The 19,315-nt window shown below is 37.8% G+C and overlaps 1 protein-coding gene across 6 annotated transcripts in view; it reads left to right on the top strand.

The window, feature by feature from the left end:
- ulk4 (unc-51 like kinase 4) overlaps positions 1-19,315 on the top strand; it is an 81,566-nt gene that overhangs the window by 34,372 nt on the left and 27,879 nt on the right. For all 6 annotated transcript variants that reach the window (XM_044206611.1, XM_044206612.1, XM_044206610.1 and 3 more), the window contains 9 exons: positions 295-422; positions 5,687-5,820; positions 6,289-6,410; positions 6,847-6,903; positions 7,302-7,353; positions 7,976-8,070; positions 11,767-11,818; positions 12,968-13,172; positions 14,317-14,409. In XM_044206611.1, the coding sequence (XP_044062546.1) occupies positions 295-422; positions 5,687-5,820; positions 6,289-6,410; positions 6,847-6,903; positions 7,302-7,353; positions 7,976-8,070; positions 11,767-11,818; positions 12,968-13,172; positions 14,317-14,409 (938 nt within the window). The remainder of the gene's footprint in view (positions 1-294; positions 423-5,686; positions 5,821-6,288; positions 6,411-6,846; positions 6,904-7,301; positions 7,354-7,975; positions 8,071-11,766; positions 11,819-12,967; positions 13,173-14,316; positions 14,410-19,315) is intronic.

Below are 19,315 nucleotides of genomic sequence, written 5' to 3'. Positions count from 1 at the left end.
TTATTTATTTGCATACATTATTTGGATACATTGCAGTAATATCTTTTGATAATGTAAACTCAGCATTGTGTACGTTTTTTCTCTTCCTACGCACTTCATACTACATGAATTAACCTACTTAGTTGGGATGCTACCACATAAATATTTAGGTGTTACTTTGCAGTGTTAAAATTCTGTTCCATATAGCTGATTTGTATTTAAATTACAAAGCAAAGTATCTTGGACTGTACACCAGCAGAAACATCCACAACCAGTTAGGAAGACTTTATTCATTTGTGTGTTTGTGTCTTGTAGGATTTGGTGTTGAAGGTGCTGCGCTGTCTAGAAAGTCCATCCACAGTAACAAGAGCCAAAGCATTACTACTACTACTGCTACTAATACAGGACAACAGACACACACTACTTTACTGCTGTCAACACAGGTAAACACACACTCACCTACACCCACACACATGCACACACAGGCATGCACATGCACAACCACATACACAAGTTCTCTCCCTCAATAAACATCCTCCCTGCCAGCTTATTATATGTACATTTGTTTTATCTCATTGAGCAACAACTAAAAGTAGCTCACATGTTGTCACATACTGTGACCAAGTACTGTTGTATGAAAATTGACCCATCTCATATGTCTAGTGGATATTCGAAGGTCTTCATAAACAGCTCTATGACTTAGATGACCTGAAGTTCTGAAGCATTGTGAAAGCAAACATTAAGGTTTGGCTGTAACTGTGTGCTCTTCAGTAGAGAGTCTGTGTGACCCTACCCAGCACAGAAGCAGCTCTGGAATCGATGATAAAGCAGATGTGATCACATAATAGACAAGAGATCAGTGGTTGTCTATCCTGTTTACTATGAAGCAGGCTGCAAGTTTCAACTTTAATTTCATTTTGTTGATTAAAGAGTCACATCCTTTTTAACTGTACTATTCTGTAACACGGTTATAACACGTGGACCCTGCCTGAGAGTAACTGTTATTTTACCACATAGTATTCCCCCTACTGACTGACTGTACTGAGATTTGAACCAGTGAAGCTTACTCATAACTCCACTCAGTCTGTCAGACCACTGGCTAATTAGTTTCTCTGGAATGTAGTTGCCCATGTTCACACATAGACTGAACTGTCAGAGAAAAAATAGCATTTGTGAATTCCATTTCAGGGTGGGATTCCCCTTTAATTATTTAGCTTTAGCTTTCAGAGACTGTTCTCTTACCCGGCTACACTATAGCTAAAAGTAAATTCCTTCCTCAGTATACAGTGTGGTGGGGCAAATCCAAAATTGTGCTCCAGGTTGGTTTTGAATTTGAAATAAATTTGCATTTACACAAGAATTACTTTACATAGGTGGTTAGTGTGATTTATTGATTGCTGGAAGATGGCCCACTCCTGTCAGTTTAAGAGCTTTTCATTTTGGCTAGGTGGTGTGCAGTAGCCCACACGTCCACAGTAACTGACTGAATCTGAAAACACTGATTACTTGTGAAAGTGACTTGTGTTTGAGAGTTATAGGCAATAGACAGTTGACCTCTTAACTGTACTACCACACAGCAGCTGATCAGGTCTGAGCATGCTTACTTAATAGTTTTCCAAAAGCTCTGTTTTCTCTTGTCCACACTTAAATGCAAGACTGGCATTTTTAGATGTATTTACTCTGGAGAGCATTTTAGAAAAGCTTTCATTTTGGGTGTGGAAAAACGGCAGCTTAATGTGGACAGAAAGAGAGAGAAAAAGCTTAATTTTTACATTTAACCGATTTAGTGTGGAGGTGTTATACAATAAACTGAGTTAAAGATTGGCCATGCATGCTTTTGTGGAGTGATTTATCTTGAAGAAGAGGTTTCACATTCTGAAATAAGCACTCAGAGATTGCTTTTAAACACAGTTATTCATTATTTTATGTGGCCTGCTTTTAGAATGGAGACTTCCTTCATGAAAATGCTGCCTGGGGTTGTTGGCAAGGCAGTCATACTCTGTGTAACCTTTGCGTTAACTAGCAGCTGTGGGAATGGTAATATAAATGTATGTGCCCTGGACATTCAGTTTGTGCTGCTGTATGTTGCAACTTTACTGGAACTTCAAATGGTTCATTAGCTGGTTGTCCTGTGTTTCACCCTGCACTAACTTGCAATGCAGCTGTGAATGTGCATAACCCACATGATCAGATGCATATGCATGATATATATATATATATATATATATCCTTGATGTATCCTCTCCCTCTCTCTCTCTCTCTCTCTCTCTCCCCCTCCCTCCCTCTCTTTTTCTCGCCAAGTTTGTTTTCTTTTGTATTGAAATGCCTCTCTCTTACCCTCTCTTTCTTCTTTGCTATCGCTCTCTGGTATTTTACACATGTGAACTGCCAGATGAATTTTTCCATCAACGAGCAAAGTTAAGGTTAGTTATTATATATATTTACATTTCTTTATAATTATTTTTACTCACCAAAAATAAACTACTTTTACCTTTGACAGACATAACCACAAAACCTCTCCTTGGCAGCTGCTGAGGAGCTCTCTTATGTCAGCATTAATTTACACTTTTATACAATTATACACAAGTTTAAATTATAAGCTGTGTCCCAATGCCATCATACATAACCGTACTATCAGAATCAGAAATACTTTATTGATCCCCGAGGGGAAACTCTTTCGTTATAGCTGCTCACTATCACATCAATGCACACAGGAATAGAAGGAATAGAAGTACTAAGCAAATCAAATATAATACGCTATAATACAGGTAAGATAAATTAAGTGCAAAGTGGATATAAAGTATAAAAGCTAAAATAACTGTAAGTACCAAGTGGATTTAGAGGTTGATACGTATGTACGGTATAATACAATGTAATAATATAAGTAATAAGTAATAGTGCAATAATGAGTACTGTCAAGTTAAGTGTAGCTTATTAGATTATTATGAGACGGTGGATGAATAAAAGTATGAATAAATGTCAATAAATTAAACTGAAAACAGAGTATTAAACAGAGATTTGTTTTTTGAGTATGAAGTGGGTTTATACTTAAAACCTCCCAAGTATCCTTGAAGATGTCATTATGCGTAATAAATTCAATTGCTTTTTGAGTTTGGCATTGGTGAACACATATGTCCCATGTCTATGTCCTGGGACATGGAAATAAATAGTCTGCATCAGGAAATGAAAATGAAGCAGCATGATTACCTCATTTAGGATCTTTCTGATTGGACCATTCTGTCTGACATTACAGCCTTAAGCCAGAGAATCACATGCTGGATCACTTATAATGGCTTTGCTTTCTAATACTCAGATCTGAGAATAATTAAATTCCTGAAAGTCTGAACACAACTTCCTTTAACACATGACTCCAAAATAGAATTAAGGTGTTTTTATTTCTCACTTTCTCTTCAGCTCATTTTATCTGCCTGTCTCTCTCCCTCACACACACACACACACACACACACACACACACACACACACACACACACACCTCTCTCCTCTTACTTCCTCTCCCTGTGTTCACTGTGTTAGAGCTGTCATAGTTGACCTGCCTGTCTCTCTCCCGCTGAGCACTCATACTGCATGATTCAACCACACACAGAGACACACGTCTTGTCCTGCTCTCAACCAGGCACGTTGTGTTTAATTAGCTCCTTGGTGGCGTGAAAATATGTGTGTTCGTGTGTGTGTGTGTGTGCGCGTGCGCTTTTGTCTGTATGAGATAAACTTGCACAGGCCTCACTGAGGAAGTGTCAAGATTGCCACTGGGAGTGGAATGTGATGGCTTTCAACAGACGTAGTCACACACATACACACACACACACACACACACACGCACACACACACACACACACACACGCATACAGAGCGGGCCACTTGTAGGTCAGTTGTGTGTGAGTACTTTGTGAGTCTCCCACAGTGACTGACAGAGAGGTGGCAAGTTTGTCTCTCTTTATTTAGCAATCAGGAAAAATGGCTGCAAGACTAACAGAGGTACACACAGGAAGAAGTCTAGCAGGGAGACAAATAGGCAGACAGGAAGCAGGCATAGAGCTGGTTAGAGATACAGACAGATAAATAACTACCCAGACAGACATACATGTGCAGTAGATGGATAGATATACATATAAGTAAGATAATAGTAATAATAATAATAATTAATAAAAAAAAACTCCTTCCCTCCCAAAACCACTCCCTCCAAATACGATTCATGGCATATATGAGACAACTTAATACATTCCAAACATGTTACATTCAACAAATATGTGCATTCTGACCCTAGCTGTAACTAAAACTTTCACCCACAGCACAACAAAACATTTTTCTTTGGTAGATTCTACATGATAACTTTTATGTGGAATTAGCATTTGGCAAACTTGATATGTTCCAAACATTTTAAGTACAATTGCACCAGCTCAATCTAGTTATTAGTAGTTTATTTTAAATCACAAAGTTACACATAGTTTTACCACTGTAGTTGGAATACATGAGCTACCCGCCACTGGTTCCCTGACTGACCCGAGTATAGCTCCTGATACACATGTCCTCTGCCAAGTGTACGGTACAAGTTTAAATCAGTCACACTGTTCAGTTTGTTGCATACCAGCTTCTCTGTGGTTCTAATGCAGTTTGCATGTAGTGAGCACAAGACTGAGCTATGCATATGGTTGAGTGACACTTGGTCAACCCGCCTCCTCTCACTGAGCCCGATTTGATGATAGGTGAAAATATGTTTGGACTGTGCTCCTGTTTTTTCAAAATCTGAATTTGATGCTGGATTTACTGGTTTTACGTGATATCCTTTAAAGTAGTTAATTGAAATTATTCATGTGGCAGACCTTCATGGAACTGGACCTGAGCATGGCCTTTACATTTTTTGATACTTACGCTACCTTATCTGTGTGAAATGCCAATGTTCTAACTCATAATTATTTTCTTTGTTTTGTTTTCATTTTGCATTGTCATTGTTAATTCTATCATTTTATTAAATACCTATAACATGCTATAACGGTATTGTTGGGAGTAATTGTTTTCATACCTGAGGGTCAAACGTTGGTGGTACCAACTAGGCTTTGCTTTGCACTGGTATAACTGGTAAACCCTGGCTAATAATCTTTTATGCAACATTATGAGGAAAAATCCTGAATTCGTAATCCCCGCACTCCCGCGGCACCATTGCCACTCTAAAGCTTAGAATCAATATTTGTTAACTAATATGACCTCTCTGAATCTCTCTGTATGTGTCTGCATTCATGCTTTTTGTGCTTGTGTGTGCTTGAGTGTGCTTGTACACACGTGTGGGTGTGTTTGTGTGTCAGTAATGAATACCAGTTAGTAGTGGTAACCTTTCCTCTCTGCTCTGAATTTTTGAATAGAATATTATTGATTACTGTTCAATACAAGCAGTCTGACGAGAATAAAAATGTTCTCAAACTCAGGGCCTGTCTGTCCCTCTCTTGCCCAATTTCCCTGCCCCTTCTTTTTATGCATCCTGTCAAAATTGTATAGCTCATTGACTAGAATCATACTGTTAATGTGTGCATCATTTACATGTTAGTCATTAGTTGATATGAGTGGAGCAGTAGAATACGATGAAATACTAAAAGCAGTCAGAGTGAAAAAAGTCCTGCATTCTTAAATAATGTATCAGTAATGCTACATACATTTTGTGACATGCAATGCATGTGTATCTCTGTCTGTCTAGACTTGTGATGTACCTGGAGAGAGACCTGCGCAAAGCCACTCCCCTCAGAGAGAACCCCAGCCAATCAGGATACCTGTCTCAGTGTCTGGATTTACTGATTGTATATCTGAGTAGCACTGCACCACTGATACTGGGTACAAACAGATACACACTCACACACCCCTCTGCATGAGTGTGCTTGCTCTGTATATTTTTTCCTACATGTTTATATGAATTTGCAAATCAATTTAGCAACTCTACATTCTCCTTTTCTTGCTCCATTCATCCATAACTACTTTGAGAATTTCTGTTTGCTTACTTTTGATTCTGTTAAAACATTAATGGAATTTCAGGTTAATAGGAAACTTTAATGTTTTTGCTAGCTGTGGTAAAAATATCGCTAAACAAAATAGTCAAATGCAAATGTTGGTTATGTTGGTTGATATGGTTAACTAAATGTAATACTGTAATAGTGTTTTTTGTGCTCTTCTCTTTGTGTTACATTTTAACAATAGAAAATAAGCCTTCATAAAAAAGTACTCCTATAAGTAACTCCATCAGCCCTGTACTCTCATCCCTTCTCATCTCCTCTTGTGTCCCCTTGTCTTGTCTCCTCTCTCTAGAGGATGTCTTATGTGCATTACGAGGTGTGATCGGAAGGAGACACCCATCTACATCTCAGAGTAGACAGCTTAAACAAACTCTGCCTACAATGTCTGCAGTGCTGGAACTCGTTTCATCACAGGTAACTTGGACCAAAAGGAGTCCTCATTGTTTGATTTTAATGTTTCTAGCATTATTGCCATTATTGTTATCCACATAGATTTTCTCATGAATTACCAGTACCTATCTTCATTGTTCAGCGCAGTATTGCCCATTTTGCCTCAAAAGGTCAATTGTTTAATTTTCCATATATTTTTACAACTGTCATTGTGGCCTGGGTGTGTGGGCCTGTTAACAAATACAGGATATGTTATGTACTCAGTTTAGGTTAGGGTCAGATAAAATCACCTGGCTACAGAAGGTTCTGTGACACTGTACATCATTTGCGTTTGTGTATAAAAACCCTGTAAGAAAAATAATGTTATGTGTATTCCTGCTCTTCACCCTCCCTTTTCTCTTAATTCTCCCATCACCTCTTCCTTGTTTGTCTGTGTGACTGACTCTCTGTCTTCTCACAGGTCTTTAGATCTCAAATTGTAACTGAAGAGTTTCTAGCTCAAATTGGATTGCTGCTGGTAAGTGTTTGGTAATAAAGTATTACCATCGCTCATGTTTAGATAAGGACTCTTTATCTGGAGTGATTGTTTTACAAACTGAAGGCAAAAATAAAATAACACAGTTAAAACTAGCATGCACTGACATTTTGAATTTCAGTTCATTTGACAAGTTAAAATACATGGTGATAGCCCAAGTTTAGGCAATTAAGACAAGAACATAAAAAGCACTACTGATATCCATTGCAGTCCTTTAATATTTGGGTGGGGAGAAATCTGGGAACCAAAACACACAACAGCACATAATGATCAGTACATGTCTACAACATCACTAATTACAGTGCATTAATACTATGTTGCCCAATTATTGCCATAGTATTTAGTTGATATGGCATTTCTACCCTCTCTCTTTTTCTCAGAACTATATCACCTCTATAGAGTCCAATGAAACAAATCTGACCAGTGCTTTGGGTGAGTTACTTTCTCATTTACTAAAATGTTTACATATGTTCAATAAGAATCTACAATATTTTATTATTTATATATATGTATGTATATATATGTATGTGTGTATATATGTGTATATATACACACATATACATATACACATATATATATTTTTTTTTTTATCTGCTTTTTTCCATTGGAACTGAAATTTTACAATCATTGTGTTTACCTGTTTAAATGAAGACTAAAAGTAATGAATGAAGCATTCTGTAGTTGAATAACTGTGTCACTTTGTAAAAATCCATATTTTTTTGCATATAAAGTTTAGTTGTGAAGGCTGCACTTTAACTCACAAGTCACCTTAAGAAAAAATATTTATATATGAGATAAGGAGAAAGAGAGAGAGTGATACATACAGCCTTGAAGAGACAGATGTGGCATTACATTTCAAATGCTTGTGCGCAAGGTGCAGAGTGCAGGGTCAGCCACAGTGCACTGCATCTGGAAAAGCTGGAAGAGCTGCATCTGGTTCACTGCCGACCCAGCCAGCGGTGCAGGGAATTCAGTTACTGGTTAGCCCGTAGGCCGTCTTCCACTTTTATTGAGGAGATTCAGTAGAGCTGAATGATATTTGATCCCTCATTAGGTGCAGCAGTATGTGAGGAGTTGATTAGGACATCTCTGTCCATTGTGGAAGTCCTGAGTCAGCACCATGCTCTCACCACTCCACATCATAGTGCTGTAAGTATGCATGCAAGCAAATAGACAACTGACTTCCTGTCTGACTCACTGTCTTTCTACCTGATACAGCACTGACTGAATATTTGTGTCTGTCTGTTTTAGTGTTTGATTGGCTACCTGTCTGTCTGTCTGACTGACTGTCTGCTGAGAGTTTAGTGAAGAAATATAGGACAGGTATCTTGTGATATTCAACAAATGTCAGTACATTATCTCTGTCTGACTGTCATCATCCTGGTATTCTGTTACACTTCTGCAACTGTCAGATTCCTAACATACATTTTTTTTTTACTGTTGTTTAGAAAAACACAAGTAAAAAATAAGTTCCTTTGCTGTGTGTCATATTCCATGAATATCTCCAGTTTTTATCCATTTAATATAGTGGCCCCTGGTTTTATATTCAATGATGTCTTCCAGTCTACTAAACCTGTCTATTAGTGGTCAGAGGACAGAGGGTCAACTTGTGCACTATTAGGCAAGACACTAATCAACTATTGAACCAACAGAGCCTCATCAGATCTGTGTGTGTTTCTGTGTGTGTGCGCCCATACGTGTATGTGCATGGATTGGGACGATGAGATTGTGTTTAATGGCTATTGACGTATGGAAGTGGAGAGCAGCAGGAAGCAGACAGGATGGAGGGAGAGAAAAGAAAAGAGATGAGGAATAGAGGAAAGGAGCAAAGAGGAGGCTTGCTGCTACTGATAGTCAATAACACAGGAAGACACTTTAATTACCACCAGCCAGCTCAGATTAACTTTTATTGCCTGCTGGACAAGGACACAGAGTCATGTTTGAGTTAGTTTACTTCTCTGAATCCTTATCACAAAGTAAAGTTTGCAGTATGTTTTGCCTCCACAACCTTCTTTTCTTTTTTACACAATGCTGTTTCACACTATGGGAAAACATTAAATTTGTTCTTTAGTCATCTTAAAAAGTTAAACATTTCAGCTATGTAAGCATTACCTGTTTAAACCAAGTAGCGATGGGGATGAATTCCCAGTCCCAGTTGATTTAATGTGTCATTGAACTGTGATATGGAAAAACAGTTAAAACACTTTATAGGCTACACAGACCTTCAAAAATCTGAACCAACAGCTGTAAACAAATACAATTTAAAATCGACTTCAGTCACTGAGCATAATGTTATTGCACTAAATGTGCATTGAGCCACTAAGGTTGGTCCATTACTTTTTGGGTTATGTTAGCATATTTTGAAATTCAGAGAAAATGGTTAAACTAAAGAAAGTGTTAAACTTTAATTTGGGACATTGGGGAAAAACACAACACACAGGAATAACAGTTTTTTCTAAAAGATTGCCATATAGTTTTGATACAATACATAGACACTGAGTAACAATAAATTAACACATTCTCTATTAACAAAGTTGATTAACAATATTTGAATTTCTCGCATTGACAAGTAGAGAAAAACCCCATCCTTTTTTCAACTGGGTCTGCTGCAGTGACAACCATTCAGTCTTTTAGTAAGGGCAACATATATTGAGCATCTTTATAGACTACTTTTTGTATCCAGGAGCTGCAAGCTAACAATAGCCTATTTGTTGTTGGATTAATGATATACAATAGCTTCAGCACAGTGGGATGTTGGAGAAAAAAGTAGTTTTGTGCACTGCCTAATCAACAATGTACACATGGGGTTTGTTAGTTTGTTTACTAGAAGACACAGAAGTAGAATTTCAGAAGATCAGCTGTTGCCTGTGATTTGCAAATAGTAAAAAGGTCAAATAAAAAGTATACACAACATTTCATTTTTTCTAGTCCTGTGAGAATACAGATGAATTGGCATATTACTATTTATTACTATTAGTGATAGGAAAAACTGTCTTTTTTGCACAACTTGTACAATAGGTAGGGGTAACTAGGTAAGAGAGCAAAAACAGAAAAAGTGGACAAGAAATTATTTCAGTGAGGGGACATGTCACCCATAGTTCCCAGTTCAGAGAAATTGCATCAAACCTTTCTCCCCACACACACGCTCTATCCAGTCTTTTGATGGTTGTGATATTAATACACACACTATTAAGTGGTGGACAACATCCTTTGTAGTTCCTTTCTCTGGCTTTCAATGTAATGACCTCACCCACAATCACTCAGCATTAGTGTTGTTTCTATGGTAATATTAGTAATCATGCAAATTCATGCAATACAGATACATGCCTAAATAAGGGCTTTGACCATTGTGGAAGTACATTTCTCTGTGTGTGTGTGTGTGTGTGTTTGATCAAAGAGATCATTCAACAGTGCTTTTCCATAGTAATTTGATCCTCTGTGACAGTGGTCTGTGTGGTTGATGCCACTGAATTAATATAGTACAGTGTCTTCTATTCAGTTTAATGTAAAAATATATCCTGTTTTCAGATTTGCTGTATATTAAGTAGTTTTTCCAGAGGAAAGGCTGAAATTGCTTTTAATGATATATTTTCCCCCTCAAATGAGAGAACAAGGGATCAAATTGAACTATTGATAATATTTATACAGTTTATGTTCAACAGGGAGATTGAATATACATTTTACATATAAAAGCATACAGCACATTGGCAGTAGTTTTGCTGGTACATTTTCTACAAGATCATTTTCTGCTGCTACAGAATTTCAGCCTGTTTGGACCTGAGTTGTTTCATGACTGTGGCACTGAGACATTATCTGCAGATTAACTTAAAGGTGCTGTATGCAACATTCATTGCCACTAAATGTCGCACTAGAGCACCAGCATCTCAGACCAAAATAAATGGCTGCTACAGCCCATCAGACTCTATTGAGAAAATTTTACCTCACAGATCTTAGTAAAAAAAAAACCTTAATTCAAACTTCATTCAAAGTAGAACTCACCAAACGTGTCTTTGTTAGTCTTTCCACTGTTCCAACAATCATCAACTCATATTTGTTTGAAATAAATCCTTTACTCACCGCGTTAGATGAGAAAAGAACCAGCCGTTATATCGCTCTCCTCAAAGCCAACACTTTCACAGGAAGGGACTCACATGCACTTACATGCACATGTGGCCGGACCGGCTACCAAAAAAATGAACAGAGAAGCTTGGAAGACCACACAATTGTAGGGAGTGTGACTTCATTCTCTGCTCAGGCCACTATTACTCCACTATATCTTTACATAGCAAATAGTTGTTTGCTGCTATATTAATGTTCAAAATCTCGTATACAGAACCTTTAAATAATACCATTGTAAATGACTGCCAGATTCTAGCATCAGTGTCTTACAGAGTATCCGCTTACACTTTATATGGATAGTCTGCCTACAGATAGTTTATCAGAACAGTACATTATACAGAGTGTTTGTAACATTTCAACAGCTTATTAGTTGAGATTCAACAATCTAACCGTTTCACTCTAGGTTTGGTTAGGTTTAGGCACAAAAAACATCTTGGTTAGGGTATGTTAATGAATTGTCACATATACTCTATTGATCTGTTAAACATCTACAGGCAAAGCGAAACAGTTCAATGGTTACAAATACTCTATAAACTGTAGGCAGGCTATCCAAATAAAGTGTAACCGGATACTCTGTAAGAAGCTGATTACCAGTCAATTACAATGGTATTCTCTGTAGGCGGACTGTCCAAATAAAGTGTTACCGAGTATCCTGGTCAAGGACCAATACAGTGTGATATGTGTAAAGTTTTTTTTTTATTTTTTGTCTATTAATGTCTCTCAAAGGTTGTGGATGCTATCCTTCCTCCTCTGACAACACTGGCTTTCAGCAGAAATGGTAAGAGAGATGATGGGTCATTTTTGAGAGAGGGAAGAGAGAATGATACAGAGGAGATGTGGAAATAGAAGCAAATGTCATAGTGCGGGAGGAGGAAGTGAGGAAGAAAAAGGAACGGATGAAATTGCAAATAGGAAAGAGTTGAAGCAAAGGTTCAGATAGCTGAATGGTTAAAGCGCATCTCCTGTTCGACTCCAGCCGGGAACCATTGTTCCCCTTGGTTCCTTTATCAATGCCAAAAAAATAATCTTAAAAAGATAAGATACTGTACATACATCTATGGAAGTAGAAAGATACTGTAGATAGATATATCAAGAAGATAAATAATAGATTGATGAAGAAAGGTTTGTAGAAGAAGAGGGGAGATAGTGAGCAAGAGAGGCAAACCTTGAATGTTTAAGGTCATAAACCTATCTGCATTAATGATTTGCAGAATCCAGTGAAAAGTGTCATTGTAATTATCCACTGCAGTGTTTTGGTTTTAGACACTTAGTGAATCATTACAGTATGACAGAGTAGCAGTATGTTTTGTGGAGCCAGTTTCTCAGGGTAAAATGACAACCTCGTTTTGTTTGGGCCATTAATAGTTGTTTGTTACTTGTTATCGTGTCACGCTTTATTGTTCCAAAAGAGCTTATGACCTTGAGTCTACCTCTGTTTTTGTAAGTATGTAGATTTTCTAGTATCTATGTATTTGTACTACATACTGTATAATGTAATGATATGTAGTGTAGTATTATACACTCTTACTTATGTTACTTGTGTGGCATGGAATTTATTAAGTTCAGTGTTTATGTAAATTTTAATAGTTGTTGAAGGAAATTATTGGATTAAAATACATTAATGTTCACACACCAAACTGGTCAAAACATGCCACTTCCCTCAGTCTTGAGCTGCAGTGACATCCTAAAGTCAATCTCACATTTTAGCATTAGTGTTGCTTCTAAGTCAACAATTTCTAAGTAATGGTCATATGATGTCACGTGCATATTGTGGTCACCTTGGAAACAAAAATGCAACTTAGAAAAATTCTCTTAGCTAATATGTGTAGGCTCAAAAGCTACTACTGACTACACACACATACAGTATTCTAAACACTTCTTGTATACTATATTAATACTCTCCTCTTTCTCTGTGTATGCATTTCAGTGGAGTGGTCTGTGTTTGTTTTGAGGGTGCTGTCCGAACTCAGTCTTATCCTGCTAGTCCAGGTGAGTGATGGAACTGAGGAAGATGAGGAAACAAAGGAAAAGAAAGAGAGAAGAGAGGAAGGAGGAAGACCAGCAGAAGGAAGCGATGATAGAAGCTCCTGTAGTCAAATCTTAGCTCTCATCACTAAATCTCTGCTTCCAAGGTTGGTCTAACTCTTTCTAGGTATAGGCCCGACAGTGTCTCTGGTTTCCACCTTTATTTTATGTTTCTGTAGGAAACAGAAAAGAGTTATAGGTTCTATAAGTAGTATTTTTGACATCAATACAACATATATAATTAATTGTGATATTTTAATACAATTATTATAAATGAGACCATCATCAAAACAATTCCTACCCTCTGTTTTGTGCCTGTGGTATTGTTATCGATTATGTTTCTCAATATTAAAACATTTCCTTTAACCCCCCTTTGATAACCAAGGCAATGTTCCGTGAAGTCCATTCTAGTCCTTGGATTATGCAAATGCCCCACTCCTTTTGGTAAATACTAGCTGTACGTAGACACAATATACAAGCCAAAACAGCTGGAGTAATGTGGCTGTCAGGTCAAAAGTAATTTAAACCTTTGTAGTTCACTGACAGCAGGTAAGGCCCTGATTTCTTGAAATAAAAACAGGGCTATCCAACCATCATCAATTCTGTGATGATTAACTAATTTTCTTGGTCTTTCTTTCCAGGTGACAATCTAGTTATGGATACTAGTAATGTGGTAATGATTTATTGATACCTTTAGCACTTTTAAATGGAATATAGAGTATTTTGTGTCTTGTGTCCTGCTTCTGTGGGTCCATGTCATATCCCAGTACTTGTCAGATACAGCAAACTGACAAGCATCTGTCTTTATGAGTGTTGGCATCAAATTATCTGTGGAGAGAACAGAGAGACAAATGCAGTTTGCAGAAGTTCACATAATGATGTTGACATTTGTGGTGGGTTTTTCTCATTTTCCTTCACATCCTCTATGTGGATCTTTACAGTCTCCTCTTATACCATATTATTTTTATCTCCCTTTTTAAAAGGTTCCTCTTTCTCATGGTTGCCTCATGTGTACTCTTGTTCACCTATATTTCCACCCCCATTTCTTCTCCTAACACTCATATCTCTCCTCTTCCCACATTTCTCTTTCTCTCACTCGCCTTATTATAACTGTAGTTCTCCCCTCCCCTCTTCTCCACCCCTCTCTCCAGATCTGTTCCAGTTTACACTCTGTTACTAATGATCAGAACAGTACATGAATTATTAACACTACGAAAGCCAAATATTGTACTCATGCATGTTTGTGTCTAGGTATGAGTCTCTTCTTCGAGCATCAGAGCCTATCCCACTCTACGCACTCAAACTTCTGGTATCGATGACTGAACACAGCACGCAGATCTGCAGGTATTGTACACACAGGCACTCAGTCAGTCACACAAAACACTGTTGAGGCATCGTAATACCAAAATATGACCTTACTGTACCAGTCTACACATAATAATAAAAATAGTAATATCTACATAATAAAGTACACTGAAGAGTACAAGAAACTGTGTATTACACATCCATTTAAATAGTCCTATGTACAGCAGCACAAACATACATGCAAACCTGCTCTATAAAAACTGGTCAGCCCGTTCTTCTCGACATGGATCCACTTCTTAACATACATTATTCCTTCTCTGTAGTAACTGATGTTTTATGTGGACAGTACATTTGTTAACTGGAGATACTTTTGACTCCAATATTCTGGTTGTCTATTCAAGTCCAAGCTTTGGTAGTATTTTGCAGTCCTAGCAGGCACACACACAAATACACGCAGTCACATTTTAAGCGCTCTATGTGTAATGTTTTAATGCCAAGGCCAGTCATTCCCAGTTCAGCACTGTGAATCACTACTAACTGTTTATTATTTCACACACATACACATGGATAAATGCACAAACACACGCGCACACACACTTATTATTAGCAGTGATTTAATTACCCACTACAGTACATACAGATACACACAAATGATCATGTATTTATTGATGTAGTTGATGCACATTCAGAGCTAATAGCAACATCAGCACAGCTGCATCACTGCTGATAATCTACATTCAACAAGATCTTTTTCACCCCTCTTAAAGACAGTATTTTCGACATTGGCAATCAGTTTAGTGGCAGGCATAAGGTGTTGTATCAGCTAAGATGACATATAAGTTGACATATTGTGTTGATATATCTTGGCACACTAGCTACTTCTGAAGAGCTTTGTTAAAAAGTGTACTGCACACTCTTCAAATATACGACACTGAGACAAAATTATTGCTGGCGTTACAGTAAAATTCACTACTGCATAATGTCAAAGTAATTCGCTATTCAGGATCTTAAAAACATGTCTTGAGGAAGCAGTCATCTGTTACCAAAATAAAAAGAGGTAATGATGTGTTTCCTGGTTTGGTTGCACAGGAAATCTGCTGATCCCTAGGCTTACTATGAGATGACCTGTGTGTGTGTACATGCGTGCACTCTCTCATGCGTGCGCTGATATATGTGTGTTTGATAGATGTGTTCTGACAGCAGCTGTCAGTAAGTCTTGATTCTCTGGTCATCTGTCTTCTCTTTTCAACTTTTGACAGAGACAGAAAGTGAGTGTGAAAAAAAGAGGAGACAGAGAGCAAGAATGGGGAAGACAAGCAGTGGATGGAGGGGTGGAAGGAAGGATACAAGGAGGAAGTAGGAAAGAGATAGGCAGGGAGATTGGGTTAGATGGATGGGGGGAAAGGTAACATTGGGAAGGAGAGAAAATGTTGACAAAAGGTGGCAGAAGATGTTAGAAGGGATGAAATGTTAATGGCTGAGGTAGCATGAATGGACATGCATCACCTCCTTGCTCGAGTAAAAGTAGGAGATAAAAGTGTGCACTTTCCCTAACAAGCAGTTGTTTCGGCTGTAGATCAGCCAAATTATGGAATCAAGGGTCTTATGTAGCAAAAAGTAGTCAATAATACAGAAGTTATTCTCAAACATTGTTGGCTGTATTTAAGGCAAGCTACCTTTTGGTCATTTAGTCTTACAAATACAGTCATTATAAATATTTGTGGATCGCAAAGTGGTTATAGACATGGAAATGTCTCATGGCCAAATATTGTAGCTCATCCATAGCTCTATGTTTCATCTTTCATCTTTCAATACTAAGCATTAATTTAAAACAACCATGACTGTTAACTAAAAAAATAAAACTGTTTTGTCCTTCCATTTCTTTTCCCACTTCCATCCACTTTCTTTATCTACTTCAGCAATAATAACTCAACAAACCTTTTCATCACTAATATCCCACTCTCCTTCCATCTCCATCCATCCCTCCATCCCATCCTCCCAGAGTTCACCCTCATAGCTGAATATGCCCCTACATCTCTTATCAGAAATATTACCCCCTCTCGTCTCCATCCTCCATCGTCTCTTCTTCCACCTCTCCTCATCCCCTTCTTTCCTTGACACAAGTAGAGTGACGTGAACTTTTCAAATTGGTGTCAGCACTCTTCTCTCTACATCTCTGTTTTTCTCTTACTCTTTTTCCTCTGACATTATTAACAATATTTTATATTTTTTCTTCGTCTCCCTCGTTCTCTTTCTCTCACCATCTCTAATTTATTAACATTAGTCCACATTTCTCTCTTTCTCTGTGCCCTCTCTCCACAACTCTCCCTCCATCACTGCGGTTATACAATCAGAAATTAAATTGCCTGGGTCTTGGTTAGATAAGTGTGCCTATGAAGCTGGCCGAGCGGTAATTAGATGGTAAATTGGGGACATTAACGTTGGGAAGGCAGCCTGCTGTTTCTCTCTGCATTATCACAGCCCAGACACACCTTCAAACAACTACATTTACTATGACCTTTAGCTGTGTGGTTACATGTGTGTGTGCCCAAGTATGTTTCAATGTCCTTATACGTATGTCTGTCTGCCAAATGTGTGTGGATGTGGCCTAGCGCTTTCACACATGCCATGCTTATCAACCAAGTATCAGGTAGTATTTTCTCTTAGTTTAACTGGGTTGGCTATTGTATTGTGATTGTAGAAGAATCTCTATCTGAAACAACTCATAATTCTTCTTTTCTTTTATCATTGGTTAATACCATGACTCTATGTCACCTCAACCTTGCAAACCATTACATCATCAAATTGTTGAAAAGTGGAATTATTAGGTGTTAACAACACCAAGGTGGTCGTTTTCACACACTAAAAGTCTGTAATTGCATGTAACAGCCTGTTTTACTGGCCTGCTCTCTGGTGTGAATAAATGCATAAAAAAATATTTTAAAATATTCTTTAGATGATGACAAAAACTCATTAAGGTGTGTCATTTATGAATAATTGGCTCATCCTCTAGGGAAGAACTTTCCGGTGCCTTGTGATATACAGTAGATATTTGACTAAAACTTCCAAATGCTAAGATATAACCTCCTGACTAGCTGACAGCCAAATTACATGACTAGTAGAGCAGAGGTTAATCTAGCTTAGTGTTTGGCCATAATGTGATAGTTTTAATTTTATTGTGTTGTTTATGTGGTGTTATATTCTCTCTTATAAAGCTAATACTGATGATGTATGAGTTGTCTCATCTGTGTTTGTTCTATTATAGGCGGTCTGTTGTGATCTGGTTTGTTCAATGTCTGGCGTTGTGCACTGTGTCTATTGATGTATGGCTGGTAGTTGGTCCAGTTTGTCATGACGTGCTGGCCTGGCCCGTCCTCTCATCTCTCAGCCTGTCACCTACCTAATGGGAGGCCATCCGTTACATCTGCAAACACAGACACATACCCACTCACACACATACACACACACACACACACACACACACACACACACACACACACACACACACATATACTTGTACTTGTATCTTTGTGTGGACTGCCATTGACACAATTCCCTAGCCCCTTACGCTAACCTTAACCATCACAAATAAATGCCTAACCCCTACCCTAACCATAACCTAATTGTAACCTAACCCTTAAAACCAAGTCTTAACCTTCAAACAGCCCTTTAAAGTTGTGAGGACAGGCCGAAATGTCCTCACTTTCCAAAAATGTCCTCACACTACAGGTAAAAAATGTGTTTCAATCACAAATACATACACACACACATACACACACACACACACACACACACACACACATTTATCCCTTCATAAAAGGCCTAACATAGGGTACAGAGTATATATAGTGCATCATTGATCTCTGGATTCATTAATCATGGCAAGTTAAAAAACAGCTACTACAGAGATATAGTCAGTATCCACAACTCCATGTTTCTACAAGCAACCTGCTCCTACAGACAGTGTTCTCAGTATAGATGATGGAGATGGGTACTGATCAACTAAAAAGAAACATCTTTTCAATGCATTTCAATGCTGTTAGATCAGTAGATCAGCTGTGTACTGATGGCTGCAACTCAGTTATGGTCGCATTAAACAAAAACATCCATTACATGACTGTGTTGTAGGTCAAATTATCTTTATTAATCTGATGTCAGACAAGAATAGAAAGACTCATTCAAGGTAACATACATGGCATATCATGTATGATGTTAAATGTAACAATTTGAATGTTGAAGCAGGTTGGTGGCATGAAAATATTAGGTACATGACCCAGTGAAGCCTGGAACTACTGCTTGGTCCAAATAAGAGTAGTTTCTTTTTCAGATGCTGATGGTTTTACCCAGAAGTTGTTGTAATTGTGTGGGGAGTATTTTCTCAAGACACATTAAGATACAATGAAACTGGTATTGATTTCTGTGTAAAAAGTAGGTTGCAGGACTGCAGCAAAAGTAATCAGATGCAACAAGGAAAAGACAAAATGTATCTCAGCACACATATAAAACATAAAGTAGGCAATTGACCAGTAAAAGAAAAACATTTAAGTTGTAAAAAGGTAATGTAAAAAGTTATCGAGACTTGTTAACACCCTTTGATGGCAATTTGTTCTCTTTTTGGCTGACCAGATGCATTTCTACCAGAACATCTAACTTTTATTAAATGAAGACAGCCTCCCAGTTGATACACCATCATTCTAAGATGGTTCCAAGAACATTAAGTTCCATCCCTGTTCAATGTTTGCTGCTGAAAAGTCCATTGAAAATGATGCTGTTGAATCAGCTTATTTAAATAAAGGTTTCCATTAAGTGGTCTGATGCCTGCCAGACAAGCTATAAATCATAGTTAAAAAAAGACAGATTTTTAAATTAGTGGACGGGCTTTGTTACCTTCAGCATATTACCACCAGTCTGACTTCAGCTGGCTTTGTTCCCATTATAGCCTGAA

This window comes from Siniperca chuatsi, linkage group LG9 (assembly GCF_020085105.1).
Source record: "Siniperca chuatsi isolate FFG_IHB_CAS linkage group LG9, ASM2008510v1, whole genome shotgun sequence".
Lineage (NCBI taxonomy): Eukaryota > Metazoa > Chordata > Actinopteri > Centrarchiformes > Sinipercidae > Siniperca > Siniperca chuatsi.
The sequence above is the reverse complement of the archived record's forward strand: the minus strand, read 5'-3'. Positions and strand labels throughout refer to the sequence as shown.